The following is a 25,098-nucleotide window of genomic DNA, read 5'->3' on the forward strand; positions in this document are numbered from 1 at the left end:
TTTCATGAAGGAAACTATCATATTCGCTGTTTCCGAATAGAATTTGCTTGAGGCTGTCCACGATGGATGTCATTCAAATGTCTTTTTTCATTCAAAAATTTTTCTTGTCGTTTCAAAATACAAAAATATACAAATCTGAAAGAGACCACGACGTTCAATCAAATGTCCTTGTTTAGGGCCTATGATGTGTACGGATAAGCTGCAATCAGGGCATTTTATTGTGGGTGCAGGCTATTAGATCTACTGTGGGCTTCTACTACTCCACAGACACTAAATGTAACGGTCTTGCAGGCGTAGGACGTCTCGAGCGCTAAATAGCCGTGCTCTCAATTGCGGCGTTGGATTAAGCGCTCACGGTGGCCATGCTCGCGACAGCGGTGAAATTGATAGTCACAAGACATTTTTGAAACGCATGTCAAATGGATGGGGTTAACGGCTTTCCAGGTGTTGTACTGTCATGAAACTGCAAGCTGAGATTCTTTGAAATTACAATCACTTCTACGATTCAATCTCTTCCAGTACTCCACAGCGATGAATTTCCATACAACAGTTTCTCCATTCACAAAAGAGCTGTCAATTCACAATGTCGACTAGGAGGATATACCAACATCCGTAAGTAGTCGTACAACACAGGCTCTATGCATGCGTGCGCGGCGAGAGATTTGTCAAATGAAGTTCATTCCATGGATTTGTATGAAGGACTTTGCCGACCTGAAATCTTCATCGGACATTGAAGTTACGTGAAGATCATAGCTTGTCTCGTGCGCACTACGCAGGTATCTTACTGTATTTTGAGCTTGGCATGACGGGAAGCATCTGAGGCTAGTCGAAATCGTCAATGGAGCGCCTTGGTGGCAACTAAGCGCTGAACCTAATGCAGCTTAAGCAGGAATCATAATTAAGATGCGTGCGTAGTGCGCATGAGACGAGCTCCGATCCCTACACAGTTTCAATGTGCAATCAAGATTTCAGGTTGGCAAAGTTCGCTGCACGTCGGCGAGGTTCGTTGTGATGACAGATTACGCCATTTGCAATTTAGCGACGCATTTCGTTTTCGGCTGTTCCTTTTGAATATACTTAATTTGAATGAATTCGTTTTGAGAACTGCGGAAGGCACTATTTGCGTTGCAAGTGCATCAGCCTCGTCGCCTCCATTCATAAAAATGGAATTTAAGCCAGAGGTATGTGCACTTTTTGTGGCATTTAATTTTACGAATTTAGTAAAATGAAATGTAGGAAGACGCATACGCTAATTGTAGAAACTTGAAGATTATATGCAATCTCGCAATTCAGTCCACGGATAATTGACCTGCGCACATATTTTATGTTATTAAAATTATACATTTAATGCCACTGAGAGTGCATACCTCCTTAAATTTATTTTTTTATGAATGCAAGTGACGGGAGTAATGCAAATTACGTTAACAATTAGCACTTGCAACGCAAATAGTACCTTCCGCAGTTCTCAAAACGAATGCATTAATTACATTCAAAAATAATCGTCGAAAATGAAAGACTATTATCTGCCACGCATCCCAAAAGTTCAATTTTCCGAAAATTTCTGCGTGTCGCATTAGGCGTTGGACTTGTTGTAAATTGCTGCATAAAGTCCGGTTAATGAACTTCATTTGACAGCTCTCCCACTGTCAAATTCATTCCGCTGTTGTGTTTCGCGCTTTACGTGAGGGTACTAGGGATTCCATTCAAAAGAACGAGCATTAAGTTCGAACTGTCAAATCAATTCGGGATTCTCGCTCGGTGTTGCATGAAATTGACTTGACAATTTACAGACGCACGCTCGCGGTGGTTTTATCCCAGGCTTTAACGAGTTTAGTCGCACTTTTCCCCTACTCGGTAGTTTTTGAGAGAGAAAAGCAGAAACTGAAAACAAAGAACAGCTGATACGTGACAAGTACGGCAGTGGAAAAGTACTCAAAGCGGTCATAATTGATTGAATTCCCACTAAAAAGGGCTTGAATTGTCCAAAAAATTTGAAGATAAGTGTGAAAGTACGCGACTGTGTGCCAAGAATCACGGAAATATTAAGAAATGGGCAGAACTTTCCTGGAGCATATGGGAGGTGTAAAGCTATTTTCCTGCCATGCCTGTGACGCGAACTTGACAAATAAGACGGAATTAATTAGCACCCGGTTCACTGGAGCGACGGGTTTGTGTTTTCCTGGATAAAACTTGCGTTAAAGAACCCACATTTGTATAGAAAATTCAACATATTTCGTTAAATGTGCTTTTAGGAAGAGCGTACCTTTTCAAGCGTGTTGTCAATTTAACGTACAGCAACGTGCAGGATCGTGTAATGCTGACGGGACGTCATATGGTGCGCGACGTAATGTGCAAGAACTGTTCGGCTAAGTTGGGATGGATGTACGAATTTGCCACTGACGACTCTCAAAAGTGAGTTCTTTTAGTTTGAAAATGTTTGGAAAGATTGATTTACCTGAAAGTTGTTTGCTGGCTTAATTTTTTTTAAAACAACATATTAGTAAGAAATGTCATCAATCTTAAAGACTCAATCACATCTGCGCGACGCGACGCTATATAAAACAACTGCCGCGGTGTGGCATGCTCATATTGCACTACCGCAGCAGTCAACTGTATACTACATATTTTGACTTTTTAACGGGTCGACAAAAACCAAATCCGACAACCCAGGCAGTTCACTGATACGTGACGCTATAAAAACTCCTTGTCAGCGAACAGCGTAGCCCAGCGCGCAACGTCGCTCAAGTGTGTATTGCTACCAAGAAGACTAAACACATGAGGTGGAACTACCTAGGCGAAGCTTGAAGTTTTGCATAGCATAACATAGCGTCATGTGGACGGGGCTTTTCAATCGGGATCGCAGTTGCATTCCGCGCATCATCATTGGTATTGGTTTCCATTTCTATGATGGGGTTAGTGCATCTGGCCCCGTTTGATATAGAAATTTTCCACCTTGGTGCCAAAACCAATCGTAGATCGGCGATCCGAATAATATTGCGATGACACTTTATCAATCTCCTATTGTATTTATATATGTATGCATTTGTTGTGTATATCTGGCTGCTTAGTTACATAGATTCGCACACACAAAAGTGTTATAGAAACACGATACAAACCCATTAATATACATTACATTGCGCAGGACGCACCGCAATTTTGCCATGTTTCACCTCCTGTATAGTCTTCCTGATTGCTTCCTATAAAATCATATGAATATATTTTGAAATTTAGTGCAGTTTGCGGCCGTGTCGCGTAGCGTAGATGCGGCCGTACCTTTAAGGCCCAACTCCATTTATGCTACGCGACAGTACATTTAGTGCAACTGCCGCGACGCGGCATGCCTATATTGTATTAGCGCGGCAGCCAACTGCAAACAAGTGCGTATTTTGACATTTTAACAGGTGGATGTAAAAAAAACTCAAAAATCGTAGCAGGCAACGGAATTCATTATATGGGAATGATACGCAACACTGTAAAATATTCTCTGCCAGACAACTCAGCCGCGTCGCATCGTTTGCCTAAATGTTGCCTTGCACAGCGTCACTCGAATGTGTATTGCTGCCCAAAAAACTATATAAAGATATTTTGATAGGCAGTATAGTTTGTGGCCGCGTCGCGTATCATAAATGGGGTCATATCCTAACACCTGGCAGAAAATGTAAGATGTGGGGCAAACATGAGTTAACTTCACTAGTCTCGACAATTTATAATCTTTGCGTATTTTGCATTTCAAAATGCGAGTAATATAAAATACAAGATCAATCTGAACACTACTATTGACGTAAGAAATTAAACGAAAACCCGAAATAAGAAACAGCCATCGCGTCATCACAAGATACTCTTAAAACAGGAACACGCACCTAGGCCTCAGTAGTGAGTACATAGATTCGCTTAGTTGCTGAGCATTTCGCAGATCCTTCGCAATCCTTCTAACGACAATCTACCATTCGATCCACTAGGAACAAGGCACCCATTTCCCTATCCCCCTGAAAGCAATCGGAGCTGTCTAAGTTGAATTGTTTCTCGTCAGAAAAAAAGGGCTTTCGACAACCGCCCTTGTCTTATAGGAGATTTTGAACAGGTCTTTTCTGCCTGGGCTAGTGGCGGTTTACATTTTCAATATTTCCGCTGTAAATGCTCGGCTCATTGCATAATACGTTAGTAAATAAATATACTTGTCTGTATATCTGTCGAAATTCGGTAGAAAGTTTGGAACTATAAGCCTCCACACATGCAGCAGATGGCATCGCTGGAATCGGGAAAGTTTGGTGGATGTCCAGTATTATTAACAAAATTATAGTAGGTCAAACTTGTTTCTGTCGCGTCAAATCATTACTCCCTAAGAGAAACAAGTCGAGAAACCGGAAGCTGGACGCTTTAGGTATAGAAGGTTTCGTGTACAAAAATATTTTGTGGACATTTATCCCATTAGAGCTTAGAGCGTAACATATGTATATATTATATGAGAATACCCACTTTCGCGTGATACTGACATTCAAAGTTTTGGATTTGCACAGAAGCGATAACTTCGGTCTATTATAAATTTGTTAATAATAGTGAGATTTCCACCAAACTTGGCAGGTCATCATATATGTCATGGCCTACATTGCTGCAAAACTTCGTGGTGCTAGGATGCACTTAAAGATTTTGCACTTTTCCAGCAGATGTCAAAATTAAGATCGGAAAAGTACTTATCGATACCTTTCGTTTGATATCCCACATGATTATATTTGGTGAAAAAAAAAAATTTACACAAAGGATTAAAATAGGAAAGATTTCTGAATACTTTTGTTTTGAATTTTGCGTAACCTTTTTTGTGCGATGCGAACATACCAAAAACTTTATTTTTGTCGAAAATTTTGATTTTTTTAAAGCGCGCTCTTTTGCAAAAATTGACATATCGTAAAAATTCTATGCACTTCTCTAGGTGTGTATGTGTATAATCGAAAAAAAATTCTTTCTTCATCGTGAATTGGAAATTGTGGGCGAATTTGATTCGCGATTCGAGATTTTAATTTACATCATTTACAGGACTAGTACCCGCCATCCAGTCACGATACAAATCCCTTTGTCATCAGTGAGATTTATACCGCGACCTTTTGCTACGCCAACCTAGTACTGTAACCACCGAGTCATCTGGACACAAAGTGTTACGATAATGTCTAATAATAGCGGCGAGAACGGGGCCCGTAGTTTTAAACATCGGATTCACGCCAACGTTCCGGTGCCCAGGCTGCAGAGGAAGCATTCTCGACAGAACTTTTGCTTCGGAATCAGTTATGTAATCGGTGGACGAGCAGCGAATTCTGGAATACTGCGCTGAGTGACTATTCAAGACATCGCTTTTGAAGTGATTGACACTATCTTTCGGTCTGCACCAGGCCGACGCTCTCCCTGCCCTTGGAATGTCGAAAAGGTGACCTCTGCGTGGAGCATGGTGGCATTGCAGCTGTTAATGTGATCATGCTCCGGAGGTGCATGTATTGGTGAACTGCGGCAAATGTCGACCTGCGAAGAGAATGCCATAAGCTCCACCATTTGGCACAATCTTCAAACAGTCTTGAGGAAACATGCGCCCCAATGATCAATAGCCTTGATCAGCTAAAAGGAGACTGCGCAGCTCGCTGCTGGCAGGAGGTAGTCAACGAGATGTATGGGGGTCCGTAAGGCCTCGGTAATAAGCTTATCATCCGAAAAATCGGGATACTGCGCTTTTCACTTAATGCCGAACAGATGGACCGAATTCTGCAGAAATTATTCTGTATGAACCCCTGCCGAGGACTTTCCACTTTTTAATATGAAAGACCTGGAATGACGGTCCTTTCTATCAAAAATAAAAAGGCCGCAGGAACCGACGGTATTTTTGCAGAAGTATATAAACTGGTGTTTCACGCCAGAAGGTGACAAGACAGTTCAATTTAAGAGAATGGAGTTCCATAGGGGATCCTCTCATGGAGATTGTGGACGCTGTTCATCGGAGTGGGATACCAATTGTTAATCTCGGCGATTAATGCTCTCCGCTTGATGCCAGAAATACATACAAATTTGTAAAATTGCGGATATGTTAGGCTTACTTGAAAGTTAATTCTATGTGTCAGGTTACGAATATTGAGGGATTACCTGAGGACCACTTCCTGCCTATGAGAGTTCGGAGAACCAGAAGTGGATGGGGATCGCGTCGGCGGTAGCACAAGCAATCATCTCAGGACTAGATCTCTGAAATGCATCTGACGATAACCTGCTAAGACTTGACATGTCAGAAGAGTTGCACTGAGTCGATTCCGCGGGAAAGAACCGCAGCAGTTATCTTGATCAAAAAGAAAATCCCGGCCATGCATCGTATATTGATCGACGGTTTGATTATAGAGTTAAAATCAACAGTTAAATACATGGGATCGACGCTCGGCTCGAAAATGAGCTTTCATAACCAAGCAGCAAGCAGTGGATAAGGCCGTAGCTGAAATTTCGACCTTAAGTCAGTTATTGATAAACGTTGTGGTTCCTCCTTCTAGCAGGAAAAACCTTTTTATGAGTGCAACACAACATTCTAGTTTATTGCATGGATATTTCGAGCTGATGCCCTTGGGAAGGAGGTATATCGTATGCGCCTTGCACGGATACAGAGATGGAGAACTTTGCTTGTGACCTTTGTCTGCTGCGCTGTTTTAGAACCGGGAGTGACAGTGATCTCCGAATTGATATCCGTTGTTCTGAGCGCCAAGAACCGCAAAACCATTCAGAAGCTGAGGGTTCAATGGAGGTGGTTGCTCGTAAAGAACGGCAAATTACACTGAGTAAGTAAAAACTCGCTTGTACGTTCATAGGCATCTTAAATCCGTATCAGATCCGAAGCTATGGTAAGATTGATTCCTTCCTTGTCTAACTTTTAAGCGGGCATGGAGGTTTTCCGTGTCATCTGCACAAGGCACGATTCCCTGTCTTGGGCACTGTATGAGGTAGCGACGACATCGATTCCATATTTTTTCTTGTCGAAGTTGGTACGAGATTCGTCAGCAATGACAGATACAATGGAAGGGGCTCTAGCCGTGCAACATTTTCAGGGAAGTGTTGAGGAGTAATGACAGATAGAGCCGTATTGCACATTACATTCGGGTACTTAATCTCCCGAAGAAGGTTGCGCTACATTGGTGGAGGGACCGGATTGGGGAAGATTCTTAAAATTAGCAATGTTCTTCCTCCTATTCCTTCGCTTTGGTGGAAAGAATTCCCTGATTTAAAGGTTTCCTATGTCGGGGGAATGGGAGGACTAGTCGAAGTAATGTATCAAACGGTTTCAGACAGTTCTCTGATGACGGGGAGGTGATTACTTTGTAGTCCGATGGCTAACCAACATATTCATCTACTCTACTCAAAAATGTAACCACTCATTCTAATTCCAGAGCGACACGTACAAACAGATTTGTTTACTCTTAATTCCAAGCTTTTCTAATTTTCGCGAGTTCTAATTTTCGAGCGGCTACTGTTAGAGCACTAGGCAGTGGGCAGTGGGATTTGTATCGTGATTTGACGTCGGACACCAGTCGACTTAGCTGTGAATGAGTACCTGAGTCAAATCAGGGTAATAATCTCGGGGGAGCGCAATGCTGACCACATTGCCTCCTACATTGTACTGTAGTGTACCGTTACGGTCTTGAATGAAGTGCTCTAACACACTTCAAAGCCCAGATCCAATATGGATTGTTGCGCGATTATTATTATTACTCCTAACTAATAAAGTTATAGGAGGTCAAAGTTTTGCATCTCACGGAAATTGACTGCAATCTTAGGCATGTATGACGATTATAGGTGTACAAAGTGAACTCATAAGAACGACAGAAATTTGCACATAGCAAGGAATATTTTGGATTTTTAGCTATGTACGAATAGAAAAACATGCATAGGAAATTTGTTACATAAAATGAATACAAAACCTTTATACCTGAAGCGCTCAACTTCCGTTATTCCGAGTTGTTTTCTCTAAATTTGCCGTTCAAAATTTTGTAAGTAGTGGGGTTTGCGGATTCCTTGATGCTATTTATCCCTTATATCCCTTTGTCCACTTTATAGTACTTATCCCTGAATATGAAGCAGTTTATTGAAATACAGTTCGCGGCTAGTTTTGTGCAGAACTTGACTTTCCTTTTATCCTTAAGATCATGTTTCTTTCACAGAGATTCTAAAAATAGGAATAGCATTTACATTGTATGAAACTAAAATTTCATCATTTTTATCCGGCACTCTTTCAAATATTATTTCTCTCATTTCTTCGTCGTTTGTGGACTTTTAGTTCACACCTGATTCCTGGTAGGGCCAGGTTGGGTATTCTAAGTTGTTCCATGCTAGCTATATGTAATTATATATATATGTGTAATTGATTTGCTTTACTTCAATATCTTTCTACCCGTTTAATTGAATCAGGCAACCGATGGGTTTTTAATTTAACGCAACCTTTAAGTTTCTCGTGTACTTTCCTGTCTATAATCACAAATGCGTTGCTCTTATCCAATTTTAGATAATATGTATCCTTATTTTTCAGCTGTTTAACCAATTTCATTTTCTCTGCGGTGCTTGTTGTTCACCGTAGATTTTATTATTTTCGCAATATATCCTTTCTAATCGGGGACAACTTCTAAATACAGATATGAGTAAAACACAACATACAACATAATTGAAAACGTATGGGGGAAATTAACAAACTTTTTTTTTGCTGAAAGATGGCAGTTTGCAACAGTTAAACAGTTATAGAACTAAAAAATGCTATCAGTCAAGTATAGTGGCCAATTGACCAAAATTTCGTAAGAGATTTGTATTTTGTATCTTTATCAAACTGGATATTAAAAGTTTTGAGCAACAAAGGAGGGTCCACTCACTATTGGGACTCATAATTGCGGGGAGAAATTATAACTAATAAGATTCTAGGTAAAATAGATTTTGTACCTTCTCCGTATAATGCAACTCTTTTGAGTGAACGACATAGTAGAAATGTAATATTTGCATATTTAATGCATTCTTCAAACCGTCACAGTTGAGTTTTCTTTGTTGCATGTTTGGGTCGATCTGTCCGTGGCGTCTAGACCATAAATGAATGATATGCAATGAACTCAAGTGATAGTGATTTTCATCAGCCAGTCAACAAATGACTCAACTTATTTTATCACCACCAAACGATTCATCAGCAACCAATTCTGCTACTCGGGGGCAAAACTGAAAAGACTTCCACAAGAATCTAGTTCATCCCATTGACTCTATTCAATTAATAAATTCGTGATGAACGGTCGACAACGAAATTAATTGTTCAATGTCATACAGGCAGATTTTGAAGTGCCTCTTAAAGAATGTGTATTGCGAAGGGGGCATTTTGTTGTTCTGCCCTTTCTCTATCAAACTGCTGTTAAGAAACATTTTGTGCCGTGTTATGATTTTTATATAGCTTCCCCTGTTATTTTTCTGTTCCTGTCCTACTTTCTTTTAATGCTCAAATCAGTATTATTGCTTTCGCTATAAGCATAAACAGGTTTGGAATTCTGTCTTCATCATTACCAATGCCGGTGAGGGACCTTTTCAGTTCGTTCGAGAGTTGCGTAACCATAGAACTGTTCCAGGTTTTAATTTGATATGCATTGATGAAAAGTTCATCATCATCAAAGATGCAACAACCGGTATCCGGTCTGGGCTTGCCTTAGTATGGAACTCCGGGCGCCCTGGTTTTGTGCCGAGGTCCACAAATTCGATATCCCTAAAAACTGTCTAAAAAGCAGAAGGTCGCGATTGAAATCTCATTGGTGGCAGAGGAATGTAGTCGAGTACCTGAGTCAAATCAGGGTAGCAATCTCGGGCGAGCGCACTGCTGACCACTTTGCCTCCGACAGTATACTGTAGTGTACCGTTACGGTCTTGAGTGAGGTGCTCTAACACACTTCAAGGCCCTGATCCAATATAGATTTTTGCGCCAAAGATTATTATTATTAAAAACTGTCTGGCGTCCTGACCTAGGCCATCGCTCCATCTCAGACAGGTTTTGTCTCGTCTGCTTTTTCTACCACTGATATTACCCATATAAACTTTTCGGGCTGCATCATTCTCATCCATAAAGATTAGGTGACTTGCCCACCGCAGCTTGTTGAGTCGGATTTTATCCACAACCAGACGGACGTGGTATCGCTCATAGATTTGGTTGTTATGTAAGCTACGGATTTGGTCATCAGGGGGGCCAATCATTTTTCGGAGGATTCTTCTCTCGAATGCAGCCAAGAGTTCGCAGGTCTACGAGGAATATACAAGGATGGCAAGATCACTGTCTTGTACTGTAATAGCTTTGACCCTATGGTTAGAATTTTCGAGCTGAACAGAGATCTCTCGTCGCCTACTCGATCTGGATGAAGGTTGACTGTACCTATCGGGTTACTCTTCTCATAATCTCAATATCGTCAGCGTAAGCCAGTAGTTGGGTGGACTTGAAGAGGATAGTGCCTTTTAAAGAGCTCGCATGGTAGGGCATCCCTTTGTCTTTGACGGTTGTTAATGTTGAATGGTCCCGAGAATGATCGTGCTGCTTTTATCTGCCCTCGAACATTGGTCAGGGTCAGCCTAGTCAGTCTTATCAATTTCATCGGGATACCGAATTGTCTCAGTTTTACCGTGGCTATGTTGTCAGTTGGTCAGCAGATTTTCTATCGCTTGCCGCAGAGAGAAAATCTGATCTATTGCTGATTTGCTGGACTGAAGCCTCTTTGGTATGGACCAATGATATTCTGGGCGTATTGACTATTCGGCCTAGTAAGATCTTCTTTTTTTTCAGCCTTTGTCCCGTTCACAAGCGGGGTCGGCTCGTCGTGATCGATTTCGCCATTTGGCTCTATCGAATGCCTGATTGTCATGTTTGTAACGACATTGTATGCATTTTCTTGGTCGGCCTGTCGCGGGACCTGTCACCAAGAGAGATCAGGTAGGATTTAGCATAGTGAAATAACTCCAACTATATTCTATTTATCTCCTTCCCTGATCTCAGCATTTTATTTTTGTTTTACTGAGGTTGGTACAGAGTACGTTGCCTCAAACCCTCTTCCTTTGCCTGGGCTTGGGACCAGCATACTATGTTAATAGCATGGCGGAGTTGGCCTAGTAAGATAGCAGAGAATATCTTATAGATGGTGCTCAGCAACGTGGTATCTCTATAATTACTGTACTGCGTGATATCTTCCATTTTATGTTTGGATAGATGATGCCTCATTGTCCGTTGTGAGGCATTGATTCGCTGTCCTACACCTTGAGCATCAGTTAATGAACGGCTTGGTGTAGTTGGTCGTCTCAATATTTAACCAATTCGCCTGTAAGTCCACCGGCTCCTGGCGATTTACGGTTTTTAAGTCGGTGATTTGCACGAACTGTTTCATAATTGGTGTTGGTAGCATTTGTCCATCGTCTTCAGTTGGCGGGACCTACAACTCGCCGATATCTTGGTTGTTGAGCAGTTCCAAATACCCATTCTGTCGGAAATCAGATTTCCCTCTTTGTCTCGGCAGGATAAACATTGAGGTGCATAAGGCGTGTGTGTCCATCAAGGACTTGTTAGCACTGATGAAAGGAACAAGTAGTTCTCGAAATATTAATATTTGCAAAGCCAATAAATTGACACTAGCGAATAAGAAAAATAAGTTTTTATTATTTCAAATAATTTAATCCTTTGAAATACCGCGTAATTACACTCAGAAAACCACTACAAAGTATCTCATCGCGGGGTGGACATAGTTCTAGCCTCTCCCTTCGCTCATTGATTGCATTCGCGCCTTTCTAGTCTCCTCCGCCTATCTCAAAATTCTCCGCCCCACCATGTCGTTCACTGCATTCCAGGTCCCCTGGCACGCAAGCATTTTCCCAATTATATTTTCCGGTACTACTGTTCCTCCCAATGACTCTAAGCTTTTCCTTTCCTCTGTGAATCTAGAACAATGGAAGAAAACATGCTCCAGGTCCTCCGGAGTACCGTCGCAGCTGGAACAATTGGGTGAGCTGAGCAGTTTAAACTTATAAAGGTATTTACTGTAACCGCTATGTCTCGTGAAAAACTGCGTGATATCATAGTTTATCTCACCATGGGTTCTTTGCGTCCACACCTTTATCATAACTCCAAGGTATTTAATTTTTGATTTTGAAGTGATGATATGCTTCCCGATTCTTATACGGGGTGCGCTTTCCTTACGCCGCTTCGTGATAAGCACCATCTCTGTTTTATCCCCCGCAAGTCCAAGACCTGCACCTTTCAGCCACTTCTTTATATGCTTAGGATAAATACAATTTCATATCCGCCAGAGCTTTTGCAACAACAATTGTCGGCTTAAACCACTATTATGGCCTCGCTAGCAACCGAGATATTGAGGACATCATTGTACCTGATGTTCCACAATAGCGTTCCAAGAAAAGAGTTCTGTGTGACATCCGTAGCGACAGTTTATTTTTTGTTTTGTTGCATCCTTCTATCTGTAAAATAGCTGTCGACTAGCAGGGTACACCAATGACATCCAATGTCCTCCTTATAAGGTTCCAACTGGTCGAGTTGAATGCATTTTGCACGTCAATGGTAATCATAGGAACAATACTTGCTCCGTGCATCGAATTTTCAGTCCCAGTTTGGTGGCGCCGACGGTTGATCTGGCGTACGAAATCCGAATTAGACTCTCTTCAGCCGGGTGTAAACTGTTGTAGATTATTCACTCCATTCTCCATAGTGTTCAATATACATATAGGCCTGTAGAAAGATGGTTTACCGGAGGCTTACCAGATTTAGGCAATGACACTAATTTTTGTCTTTTCGATGTCTCGGGGAAGATCCCATTTGCCAAGCATGCTTTCAAATAACTGTATGAATATATCTCGCCTTAACGGCCATCTTAAGGGCTTTGTTTGGTATGCCGTCGAGGACCTTACCGTAAATCTCCAGTACTACTTTCGTCGTTACTGGGGATATTACAGCTAAATCTAAAGGTATCAGTGGAATGTCACCGCTTGTGTTCTTCTGATTTTCAGTAGGAGATGGGGACATGTAATTTGCAGAATTGCCTTACCTCTAAATCTCCCCATCACAACCCTGTAGGCGCTTCCCCATGAGTCTATATCCGCCTCCGCGCAGATTGCACTCTCTATTACTTCGATGTATAGCCAACTTTAGGTTTCTTGAAGTTTTCTTGTAAGCTCGCTGTCTGGACTGCTCGTCTAGTCCCATGACACGCCGACCGAAGACATTCACAATTCCACCAGCAGTTATGACTTCTACTGGGGAAAGGATAACGTCTCGGCATCGATAAGTCGCATGCCGTCGCGATACGCTCCGTGATATGGAGGGCTCTTTCCCAGGGTGTCGTGGTCCAACCACACATCCATGAATGTTTGCTCGTCAATTGTTGTCGCAGAACAAACTAGATTTCAAACCGCTTGACTTGCTCCTTAGATCAAAGATTATTGTCTGGTGATCATTGTGAGTGTAATCTAATCGCGAGTTAGTGAAGAACTAACAAAATACAGATCCACAACCGAATCGGACCCACCTTTCCGGTAAGTATTAATTTGCTAATATGATATCTAACTGCGCGAAAACGTCCAAGAGACAACGCCCTGTTGCATTCGTCAGTGAACTTCCGCATTCTGTGGCCGATGCATTAAAGTCACCGGCAATGGCTTTTGGTCTCCGTCCAAAAGGAGTTTAAAGCGTTTAAAGCAAAAGCGTTTAAGACCAATCTGTCCAACATGTTCTTGAATTCAGCCAGCGTCACGCTTGGAGAAGGATGGCAACTATAGACATATATGCCGTCTATTTTGGCCCATACAAACCCACATGTAGGCTGCTTCATACATTCCTGGATGACTTCTTTGTTGGCTTTTTTGGTCCAGCTTTAGTCCAACCGTCGTGTACTTTGTTAAACATCGGCTCCCTTGGTGATGCTAGTATTTTAGGCATTATTTTCTCGCCTTCCGAGATTTTAGGCCCCTTCCTCAAAGTGGGTGCTACGCTTTTTTGTTTTTTTTTTGGAATCTGCTGATTTCCTGAATGCCCGTCTTCCTTTTCCCGAACCCTCTCTGCGTTACTGTCGAAGGAGTAATTTTAGGGCTGTTCTTCGATTCTTTCGCATCTGTCATCATATGCTTGATTGCTTGGTGCACTTTGTGTTAATCTTTGATAAATTCTGACAACTCAATGATTTTCGCTTCAAGCAAAATTAAGGATGACTCTTCCAGGTCGGACTTCCGTTCCACAGTCTTCATTCTTCTTTTCGTACATTTTGAGACGCTTCTTTGGCCCAGGTTTTCTCCGCCTTCGACATTGGAGGAGATCTCATAATCATTGGAATTCTAAACGGATCCGGCTCTCGATTCTGAGGAGTCTCCCCTAACCCTTTACGCTCGGATGTGGTTGGCGTTACTGTGGTATTTGACGCCCATCGTTTACCTTTGGGCACATCCTTCTGCGCTTTTGTTATTGACGCTATAGGGAGCGAAGTTTAAACACCGCCTTGCCTAAGCTGCTTGTGGAATTAGATGCCACGGTGGCCAAGTTGTTCAAAACCGAGGCATTGCAGTTGAGAAATATCGACGGCTGGGAGCCTGCTTGTCCAATCCCAAGAGCTGCCGGTTTCTGAAAAGTTATGCTTTACACTGTAATGTAAAATTACAAAACATCACCGCCCTTCGTAGCACAAGTGGGGGCGGCAGTTGTCGAGTGCCGAACTGATGCCGACACCAAGCATTCCTGGTGGTGGTGTTTTTGTTATGGCTGCGCTGACTTTGTACTGGCTTTCGGCCAGAAAAATTATTTCGGGTGCAAGTGAATACGTGTATGTAGATTATTTGCTTTAAGTAAAATTGATCCGTAATGTTATCGCTCGGTTGCTGATTGATGTGCGTATGTTGGTGCTAGACCAAATATAGGGTTAAGCAAGACATTATTTTATATTGCACATAATGCATGGATTTATACTAAAAGAGTTTATATACCTGCCTTACTACATATATCATAGAAGCATATGCTTGATTAAGCTATAATAAAACAACAGCAATAAGCGATTGATTATCCTTTAATTGGCATCAATCAAACGATACGATATTCATAATTAATAGCCGTTCTATCTACACAATGCAGAGCAAAGCAGTAGAAAGTGCATATGACTTTTGCGATAAATAATAAAAGGTAATGTCGTCCGTTTTTTTTTGTAATGAAAGGTGATGTTTGTGATATAATATTACTTATCTTCAAAAGGCGATGTGATATCATATTTCCTACTAAGATGATGTTTCGCGCATCTTTAGTTCCGAGCCCCTGCAACGCAAGTTTATGCTCTTCTACGTAAGTCTGTCTGTCTGTCACACGCACTTTTCTCACGGTTGTGCTGATTGACACCAAATTTTGTGGGAACTGCGAACCCCCACGTATGCATCGGTTTAAATTGTTCTATGCAGAACTTAAGGGGGGTCCCCATATATGCAAAAGGGGCGGGGGTGTACAATACAAAGGAGTGTTTTCATAAACTACCCACCTGAAAAATATCATGATGTTTCTATATGACATCTAGGCCCGGAATACCCTTCATATTAATATCTGCTAAAATAAAGTTGACAATAGTGTATCAATATATTTACTGCGAACTTCCCTAAAGTTCATTCTAGACCCGTAAAATTTTGCACTATTATAGACTTTAATATGGAGCAATTTGGAAAGTTTAGTGGAAATCCTACTATTATTACTTTCCCATACCATGAAGATTTTAGAACGCATTCTTGACAACCGTATTCGCGAAATCGTTGAAATAACCGTGAATCAAGCCGGATTTGTCAAGAACTGCGGGACTACTGACGCAATACACGCTGCGCGGTTACTCATGGAGAAACACCGTGAGAAGCATCGCCCTCTTTACATTGCCTTTTTGGATCTAGAGAAAGCTTTTGACCGTGTACCATCTGGTATGCTTTACGACAACACTTCGTGCCAGAAGAACTCGTGCGCTGGGTTCAATTGCTCTACCATGATCCAAAAAGTAAAGTTCGAAGTATGGCGGGTGTATCAAAACCGCTTCGTGTCTTTGTTGGTGTTCATCAAGGAAGTGCCCTCTCACCACTCCTCTTTGTCCTTGTTATGGACACCGTCACACGGGATATCCAACGTCCAGCGTCCTACACACTGCTTTATGCAGATGATGTTTTCCTAGCATCTGATAGCAAAAATGATCTCGAGCAACTTGTTCAAAAATGGAATGATCGCCTCATGCAACACGGTTTCGGATTGAATTTAAACAAAATTGAATTTTTGACGACCGATCCCCATGAAACAGGCACAATCACTGTCAACGGCAGTGATCTGCCCAGAACTGAGCGATTTAAATACCTCGGGTCAACGCTATCAGCCAATGGAGAACTGCGTTATGAAATTGCTTCACGCATTAACGCAACCTGGATGAAGTGGCGTTCCACAACTGGTGTCCTTTGTGATCGACGTATCAACGAACGTCTCAAATCTGAAATTTACCGCAATGTCGTCCGTCCAGTCGCTCTCTATGGTTCTGAGTGTTGGCCGACCATAAAAGACAATGAACGGCGTCTTGCGGTAATGGAGACGAAGATGCTACGTTGGACTAGTGGCGTCACACGTTTAGATCACATCCGAAATGAGGATATCCGCGATCGTTATGGGGTTGCACCGATCGTGGAAAAGTTTCGAGAGGCCTCTTCGATGGTATGGTCACGCAATTCGTGCAAACGAGAATTCAATTGCCAAGATTGGTCTGAACATCGAAGTCGATGGTAAACGACCAAAAGGCAGACCTAAGCAACGGTGGCTTGATACGCTGGATGGGGATTTGAAAGCCTCGAGATTGCACCCAGATCAGGCATTCGATAGAGCCAAATGGCGAAGCCGATCACGACGAGCCGACCCCGCTTGTGAACGGGACAAAGGCTGAAGAAAAAGAAGAAGAAGATTAACAAAGTTACAGTATGTCAAAATTGCCTCTTCTGCGTTAAATTGGTACTCGCTATGTCAGTACCACATCGAATTGAATATCGGGTACGTTCAATTTATATACATTACGAGCTATGTATAAATGAAACCATCGTGTACCCGAATAGTATTTCATGAAAGATCAACAAAACCTTTCATATCTGATGTGTCAAGCTTCCGGTTTCCCGATTTGTTTTCTTTTTTAATTCTCCGGCATTTCCTTGCCTGTTACCCCAGTGCTAAGCGCATGCTTTTTCTCTCAAGAGAAAATTTTAGCCATTAGTCGAGATATTCTTCCCATCGTGACCAGCCAGATTCTTCATTATCACTCGTTCTGTTGGTCTTTGCGTCATTTCCCATCGCCTTAAATGGACCAATCTTGGCTAATGTGTTCTCGTGAGCGTTAATTGGCGCAACCCCATATCGATCGTAGATGTCCACATTTCGAATATGATATCGTATTACGTCACTAATTTAACGTAAGATCTTCATTATTGTAAGGAAACCTTCTGTGTCTTTGGTAAAAGAGGGGACAGTTGGTCCCCGAAATACGTATTTGTATACATTACAAAATACTTTCAGCCAATAAAAAGGAAAATATCTACAAAGCCAAATCTTTCACTTAAAATTTCGGTTGACTAACTACCTCCTAATTCAAACCATCTTCTTCTTTTTCTTCAGCCTTTATCCCGTTCACAAGCGGGGTCGGCTCGTCGTGATCGGCTTCGCCATTTGGCTCTATCGAATGCCTGATCTGGGTGCAATCTCGAGGCTTTCAAATCCCCATCCAGCGTATCAAGCCACCGTTGCTTAGGTCTGCCTTTTGGTCGTTTACCATCGACTTCGATGTTCAGACCAATCTTTGCAAGTGAATTCTCGTTTGCACGAATTGCGTGACCATACCATCGAAGACGCCTCTCTCGCAACTTTTCCACGATCGGTGCAACCCCATAACGATCGCGGATATCCTCATTTCGGATGTGATCTAAACGTGTGACGCCACTAGTCCAACGTAGCATCTTCGTCTCCATTACCGCGAGACGCCGTTCATTGTCTTTTATGGTCGGCCAACACTCAGAACCATAGAGAGCGACTGGACGGACAACATTGCGGTAAATTTTAGATTTGAGACGTTCGTTGATACGTCGATCACAAAGGACACCAGTTGTGGAACGCCACTTCATCCAGGTTGCGTTAATGCGTGAAGCAATTTCATAACGCAGTTCTCCATTGGCTGATAGCGTTGACCCGAGGTATTTAAATCGCTCAGATCTGGGCAGATCACTGCCGCTGACAGTGATTGTGCCTGTTTCATGGGGATCGGTCGTCAAAAATTCAGTTTTGTTTAAATTCAATCTGAGACCGTGTTGCATGAGGCGATCATTCCATTTTTGAACAAGTTGCTCGAGATCATTTTTGCTATCTGATGCTAGGAAAACATCATCTGCATAAAGCAGTGTGTAGGGCGCTGGACGTTGGATATCCCGTGTGACGGTGTCCATAACAAGGACAAAGAGGAGTGGTGAGAGGGCACTTCCTTGATGAACTCCAACAGAGACACGAAGCGGTTTTGATACACCCGCCATACTTCGAACTTTACTTTTCGGATCGTGGTAGAGCAATTGAACCCAGCGCACGAGTTCTTCTGGCACGAAGTGTTGTCGTAAAGCATACCAGATGAGTTCGTGTGGTACACGGTCAAACGCTTTCTCTAGATCCAGAAAGGCAATGTAAAGAGGGCGATGCTTCTCACGGTGTTTCTCCATGAGTAACCGCGCAGCGTGTATTGCGTCAGTAGTTCCGCAGTTCTTGACAAATCCGGCTTGATTCACGGTTATTTCAACGATTTCGCGAATACGGTTGTCAAGAATGCGTTCAAAAATCTTCATGGTATGGGAAAGTAACCGGATCGGACGGTAATTTGAACATTCTGCTGGACTACCTTTCTTTTTCCATATTGGAACAGTGGTACTTTCTTGCCAGTCAGATGGTGTTCTTCCTTCCTGAATAACCCGGTTAAAGAATTCACTCAGCCACGGTGTTGGGTCCCAGCTCTTTGCTTTCCAGAGCTCAGATGCGATGTCGTCAGGTCCTGTTGCTTTCCCCGATTTCATTTGTTTTATTGCCTCCTCGACTTCAGTTACGCTGACTGGTGGAACTGCTCCAAATGTCGGCAATGATTGTGGAAGTGGAGGATGAGCAAATTCTTCAGTTGAAATCTGCTCGAAGTATTCTCGCCATCTATCCGTCGCGGCTCGACGATCAGTAAGCAAAGTACCGTTCTTGTCATTAACACAACAGAAGTGTTCGATATCCTGTGTGCGTTCATCACGGCTTTTAGCAAGTCGGTACAGATCTCTCTCGCCATCCCGAGTGTCCAGTTTATCGTAAAGATTTTTAAAATGTTTCGCTCGGGTGACAGCGACCGCTTTCTTTGCTTCCCGGTTGGCATTCTTATAAATTTGCCAATTAGCAGGCGTTTTATCGTCGAGAAATTTGTGGTAGAGGCGTTTCTTTTCACGGACCTTCATTTCAACATCATCATTCCAAAGCCAAGTATCTCGGTTGATGTACCGCTTACCCGGCTTGGTGACCCCGAGGGTTGCAGAGGCCGCTTTGTGGATCGTGTCTTTCATTTGGTTCCATGATTCTTCCACATTCGTAATGGTTGGCAATCGCATGAGTGAGACCGCTTCTTCGTTCTTCTCACCAAATCGCCACCATTTAATGCGCGGCGGGCCAGTGCGTTCCTCACGCCGTTTTATCGGTGGCTTAATTCGCAGGACAGCAATCAACGGCCGATGCTGAGGTGCGATGGTCTCATAGGGAACGACTTTGCAATCAGTGACAGTGGTAAAATGTTGACGTCTTATGAGAATATAGTCGATTTGCGTTTTATTGTTCCCACTATAAAATGTGGGAAGATGAGACAATCGTTTGATGAACCATGTATTCATAAGTACAAGGTCATGGGTGTCCGCAAAATCGATTATACGCTCGCCACCTTCGTTGCGCGCTCCGAACCCCTTTCCCCCATGGCACCTGTTACCGTCTGCCTTTTCACCGACATGACCGTTAAGGTCGCCGGCAATGATTATGTAATCGTCAGCAGGCACGTGACAAGTCTTTTCATCGAGAAGTTGCCAGAAGGCATCTTTCTCGGCATCAGGTCGGCCTGTCTGTGGTGCATACGCGGTGAAGAAGTGAATAGTGCGATCAGCTGATATAATGGTGAGCTTCATCAGCCGATCATCAAATCGTTCGACTTCTTTAATGGCATCACGGAAACCCTCTGAGATGGCAATGCCAACACCATATTGAGTGTGTGGGTTACCAAAATAGAGAAGTTTGTAGCCATTTTTACCGCGTTCGCGTTCAATGTCGCAGCTTTTGGAACCAGACCATCGGGTTTCTTGCAGAGCGCAGATGTCAATGCACCTTTTCCGAAGGGCTCTTGCGAGTTCCTCGGTCTTTCCAGTTAGGGTACCAACATTTAGCGTGCAGACACGTATTTGTTTTGTTCGTTGTGTGCGGACTAACTTGCTTACGTCCTGACGCCGTCCATGCGTCAAGAACCCTTGCCCATTTCTCGACAGGACCGGGGCCCGTCCTGCCGCGTCGACTGAGGTGGACGCCCTAGCATTTCTCCGAGGCCAGTGACTTAATCCGATCATCATGTTGTAACGACATTCTATGCATTTTCTTGGTCGACCTGTCGCGGGGCCTGTCACCAAGAGAGATCAGGTAGGATTTAGCATAGTGGAATAACTCCAACTATACTCTATTTATCTCTTTCCCTGATCTCAGCATTTTATTTTTGTTTTACTGAGGATAGTACAGAGTACGTTGCCTCAAACCCTCCTCCTTTACCTGGGCTTGGGACCAGCATACTATGTTAATAGCATGGCGGAGTTCCTCCTAATTCAAACCATGAACAAAAGAATTAGATTTTTTCCTTATTCTGTAATTTTTTTATTTTCTTCAGCATAAAATTGTTTCGGGGTGGATGCTAAAGGAAATAGAACAATTTACAGAATAAGAAAAACCCCTAGTTCTTTTCTTAATCTATAAGCACTGTAAAAAATAAAAACGTGGACTCAAATTCCAACTAACTATAACTACATATATTTTAATATTTTATTTACTGTTTATTTTATTTGCATTTTACCGTCAAACCCTCTTTCCTTATCTGGGCTTGGGTTCAAAATGTTACGCCATGTTTTTTATACATGGCGGAGTAATACGATTGATAATTATGGTTAAATACGCCTTCCATTTCTTCAGTTGCTCATCACCACTTATGAGAAACCTATTGTTATTCTGTTAAGGGAAAGTCGCACCGCGTCCTTAAAGAACCATTGTGCCCAACCTATTGTTAATGTTCCTTCCCTGGTCGACGCAATAGTGTTATCTTAGCGAATGCTACTCTGTACTTCCCATACTTTGTCACGATGATGGGATTCCAGTGCCTGACATTTGGCCCTGCTCGCAATTATCAACCGTCTCTTCAGTTCATTGATCCGCCTTCATGTTTCCGTAGTCAGTCAGGTCTTGTGACGTCCTTTTAAGACAACTTCATTCTCGCCAGATATAAAGACACTTTTTTTGGCGGCCCAGTGTTCATGAATATTTTCGGGTGGGTTGCTCAACGTTTTTGCGCCGTTTGCGCCACTGCTGGACGGCAACCAGGTCGCGGAAACCGCTCGTATTGAATTTGAAGGTTGACATCTGTTTCCTAGCGAGTAGACGCAAATGAAGGTGAGCAAACAACAGATGAGTGCCACATTACGCACATTTGGAAGCCAACTTGTAAACCTACTACCGATGGCGATGTGGTGGATCTGATTACATGTTCATTACCGATCAAGCGAAAAGCATCTGATTTTATGACAGGTGCTGTACTCGAACAGTATGTCGTCGACGACGGGTTGTTGGGAGCATAGCTCGGCGAGAGAGTAGACAGGTGCCATTACCATAGTCGAGGTGTATGTGCAAAAATGACATGGTTCATTGAAGCTCTACATTTCCTTCGGCCAGGCCGGCAAGGACAACGTCTGCGATTAGGAGAGCGGCGACAATATGAATCCCTAGTGGACTCCTCTTTAGAGAGTGCATTCCAGACAAAAATTCGAAATCGATAAAGAGCAGATGGAAGTATTATTCCAGAATGATTTATAATAATAATAATAATCGTTGGCGCAACAATCCATGTTGGATCAGGTCCTTGAAGTGTGTTAGAACACTTCATTCAAGACCGTAACGGTACACTAGGAGGCAATGTGGTCAGCATTGCGCTCGTCCGAGATTATTACCCTGATTTGACACAGGTACTCATTCACAGCTGAGTCGACTGGTGTCCGACGTCAAATCACGATACAAATTCCACTGCCACCAGTGAGATTTGAACCGCGACCTTCCGTACGACAGCCTTGCGCTCTAACCACTCAGCTATCCGGACATAATGATAATGGACAATGGATATCCAGAATGATTTGCATGGTATTTATATGGGCAGTGCAGGAGGATCCAAAACGAAAAGCAATGTGCTCTCTGGCGTCTTTTTGACACCTGGAATATATTCTTTGATTTGCCCTGGCTCTCCATTCTTGCGAGTAAATGCGGATACAATGCACCAGTTTCATACATTCAGAAGGCAAATCCTAAATCTACTACTGATCGCGTTGTGGTTGTGTGGTGTTACGTTACCGCCCAGGTGAAATCCAACTGATAGACAGTCTGTGTGTACGTATCCATGGAATAATGCGACAAGTTAGAAATAGCCGAATGAAAATTGACAGAGTGACATGATATTGTATCGCCGCTTTCTATGTAATCGATTGAGAAGAAACCAAAGTGAGACAATTTATTTATCATCACCAAAATACCTTTTTTCACGTCAATACGTTTAATTTGACATTTCGATTGAATAGAGATTTCCATGAAAGGTGCAACCAACCAACCATCCCACAATTACGTGAAAATGCGCAGAACGCAATTGCGACATTGATTGAAAAGCCCGGCCTATCGGGCGATATCTATGTATGTATATTATTCGCTTTTATATAGTCTTTTTGTTTTAATATTAATAATGGGAAAGTGGAAATCAACAAACAACACAATATAAGCGAACATAATTCTGTCTATTCGGTAACTTAAGAATGTTGAAACATATAAAAATATTGCAAGTTAAAATGTAACAGTTTTACTATTTAAAAAAAAGGCTTTTTTTATTTTCTTTCTCTTTTTCAGATACAAGGAAGGAAGAGTCATTTTGGAGTATGCCCTTATAGCGGAGTCAGATGGATTTCTAGATCCTTACAATCCACGTAATTATCCGGAACATTAGCATTTCTTTTGATAAATATTTTTAATTGGCTTCAAAGATTCTTTTTTACTGCAGATCTGTATTTTATTATATCATTTTTATATTTAACAAGATTATATTTAAGATGTAAAAGAATTTATTTATGATAATTTAATTCTTGATTGGAAACCATCAGACAGAATTTTTTAAGGCAATTTGTATTTCATTTTCCCTTGTTCTGAAGATGATAAGAGTTAAGTGACTTTAATTTCATACTGATTATAAGACTTTTATTGAGATGAATTGCTGATTTCACGGAAGTAATTTTTCTGTAGAAATTTAATTGCAAAAGAAACTGCAAAAATGTTTCGAAACCATCTGCAAAATTGGTTTCAAAACGCTTTGTTAAACGTATATCGCATGTTGTGTTAAACAGTTTGTCTATTCTAGATTAACTCTTCCTATAAGGATGCACCTCCTTTTTAATGATTTTCGCATATTGTGTTGATTTTAGAACACTGTAATGAGCAATAATCCAATTTAAAAAAATCTGGTAGTCACTTTGGATACATTTCAAATATTATTGGGGAAAAATATATTCGTTGCTTAAGTTAAAACGTGTACATAAACAATTATATATAAGCAAACAATAAATACGTCTGCGAATCCCTTCAAGTCATGTTTAAATATTTTTAACGCCAGAAATTCAACTGGGTTGACGAACAAATGAACAAATTCGCGACCATTCAATAAGGCAATATTACTTCGCTGAATGTTCAATTAAGCAGAAAATCTGATATCGATTAAATGCTTGAACTTTTCAATGAAATTATAATGGAAGCCGCCCCTATAGCAATACCAAATTCTTCAAAGAGAGCCGATTTCGAAGAATTCTATTTGTCGACAATTTTAAAGCTTCGGCAGGAATTGGACTTAAAGTAATGAGGACAAAGCAATCACAGCTCACCTGAAAGATTTCAACCCATCGATCACCAATTATTGTGAGTTAGCAACGGAACGGAAAATTTCTGCAAACCGAGTTATGCTGCATTCTCAAAGAACGCAGGCACGCGGAGAGACTTATCACGAATTCCGTCGAGCGGAGAAGCGACTTCACAGACGCAAAAAAGAAACCTAGGAGAACCAACAGGTCTTTGAACTCGAAAAGTACAGGGAGCAACCATATCAGCCACGAAAGTTTTACCAACAAGTCAGCAGGATAAAGCCTTGTACACCTCGATGTTTATCCTACCGAGACAAAGAGGGAAATCTGATTTCCCGCAGAATAGGCATGTTGGAGCGTTGGGTTGAGTATTTTGATGAACTGCTCAACAACTAAAATATGGACGAGATAGAGGTCCCGCCAACTGAAGACGATGGACAAATGCTGCCAATACCAAGCGTGGAAGAAACAGTCCGTGCAATTCATCGGCTCAAAAACCGTAAGTCGCCTGGAGCCGATGGACTTACAACCGAATTCGTTAAATATTGAGACGACCAGAAACACAAGCGGTTCATCAACTGATGCTCAAGGTGTGGGACAGCGAATCAACGCCTGACGACCGGCAATGAGGCATTATGTGTCCAGACAAAAAAGAAGATATCACGCAGTGCAGCAATTATAGGGGTACCACTTTGCTCAGTACTATCTATAAGAGTGATGGATGTAAGTGATGGAAAAACTGCAGGCCATCAGTTGCACCTTATTTTCATCGACTTTAAGGCAGCATAGCCACGGTAACAAAAAAGAATTCGGTATCCCGACGAAGTTGATAAGCTTGACTAGACTGACCCTGACCAATGTGCGAGGTCA

The 25,098-nt window shown here is 42.1% G+C and overlaps 1 protein-coding gene and 1 long non-coding RNA gene across 2 annotated transcripts; both read left to right on the top strand.

The window, feature by feature from the left end:
* Positions 1-1,852: 1,852 nt before the first annotated feature.
* Positions 1,853-23,960, top strand: LOC119657415 (protein yippee). Its single transcript, XM_038064313.1, has 3 exons — positions 1,853-2,167; positions 2,253-2,412; positions 23,231-23,960. Exons 1-3 carry the CDS (start codon positions 2,050-2,052, stop codon positions 23,325-23,327), a joined length of 375 nt encoding a protein of 124 aa, XP_037920241.1. The 5' UTR covers positions 1,853-2,049; the 3' UTR covers positions 23,328-23,960.
* On the top strand, positions 2,422-23,177 carry LOC119657416. The gene is made up of 3 exons (XR_005250133.1): positions 2,422-2,912; positions 22,912-23,020; positions 23,079-23,177. It is a non-coding gene; the product is annotated as an uncharacterized LOC119657416 (long non-coding RNA).
* Positions 23,961-25,098: the final 1,138 nt, after the last annotated feature.

This window comes from Hermetia illucens, chromosome 5 (genome assembly GCF_905115235.1).
Source record: "Hermetia illucens chromosome 5, iHerIll2.2.curated.20191125, whole genome shotgun sequence".
Taxonomy (NCBI): domain Eukaryota; kingdom Metazoa; phylum Arthropoda; class Insecta; order Diptera; family Stratiomyidae; genus Hermetia; species Hermetia illucens.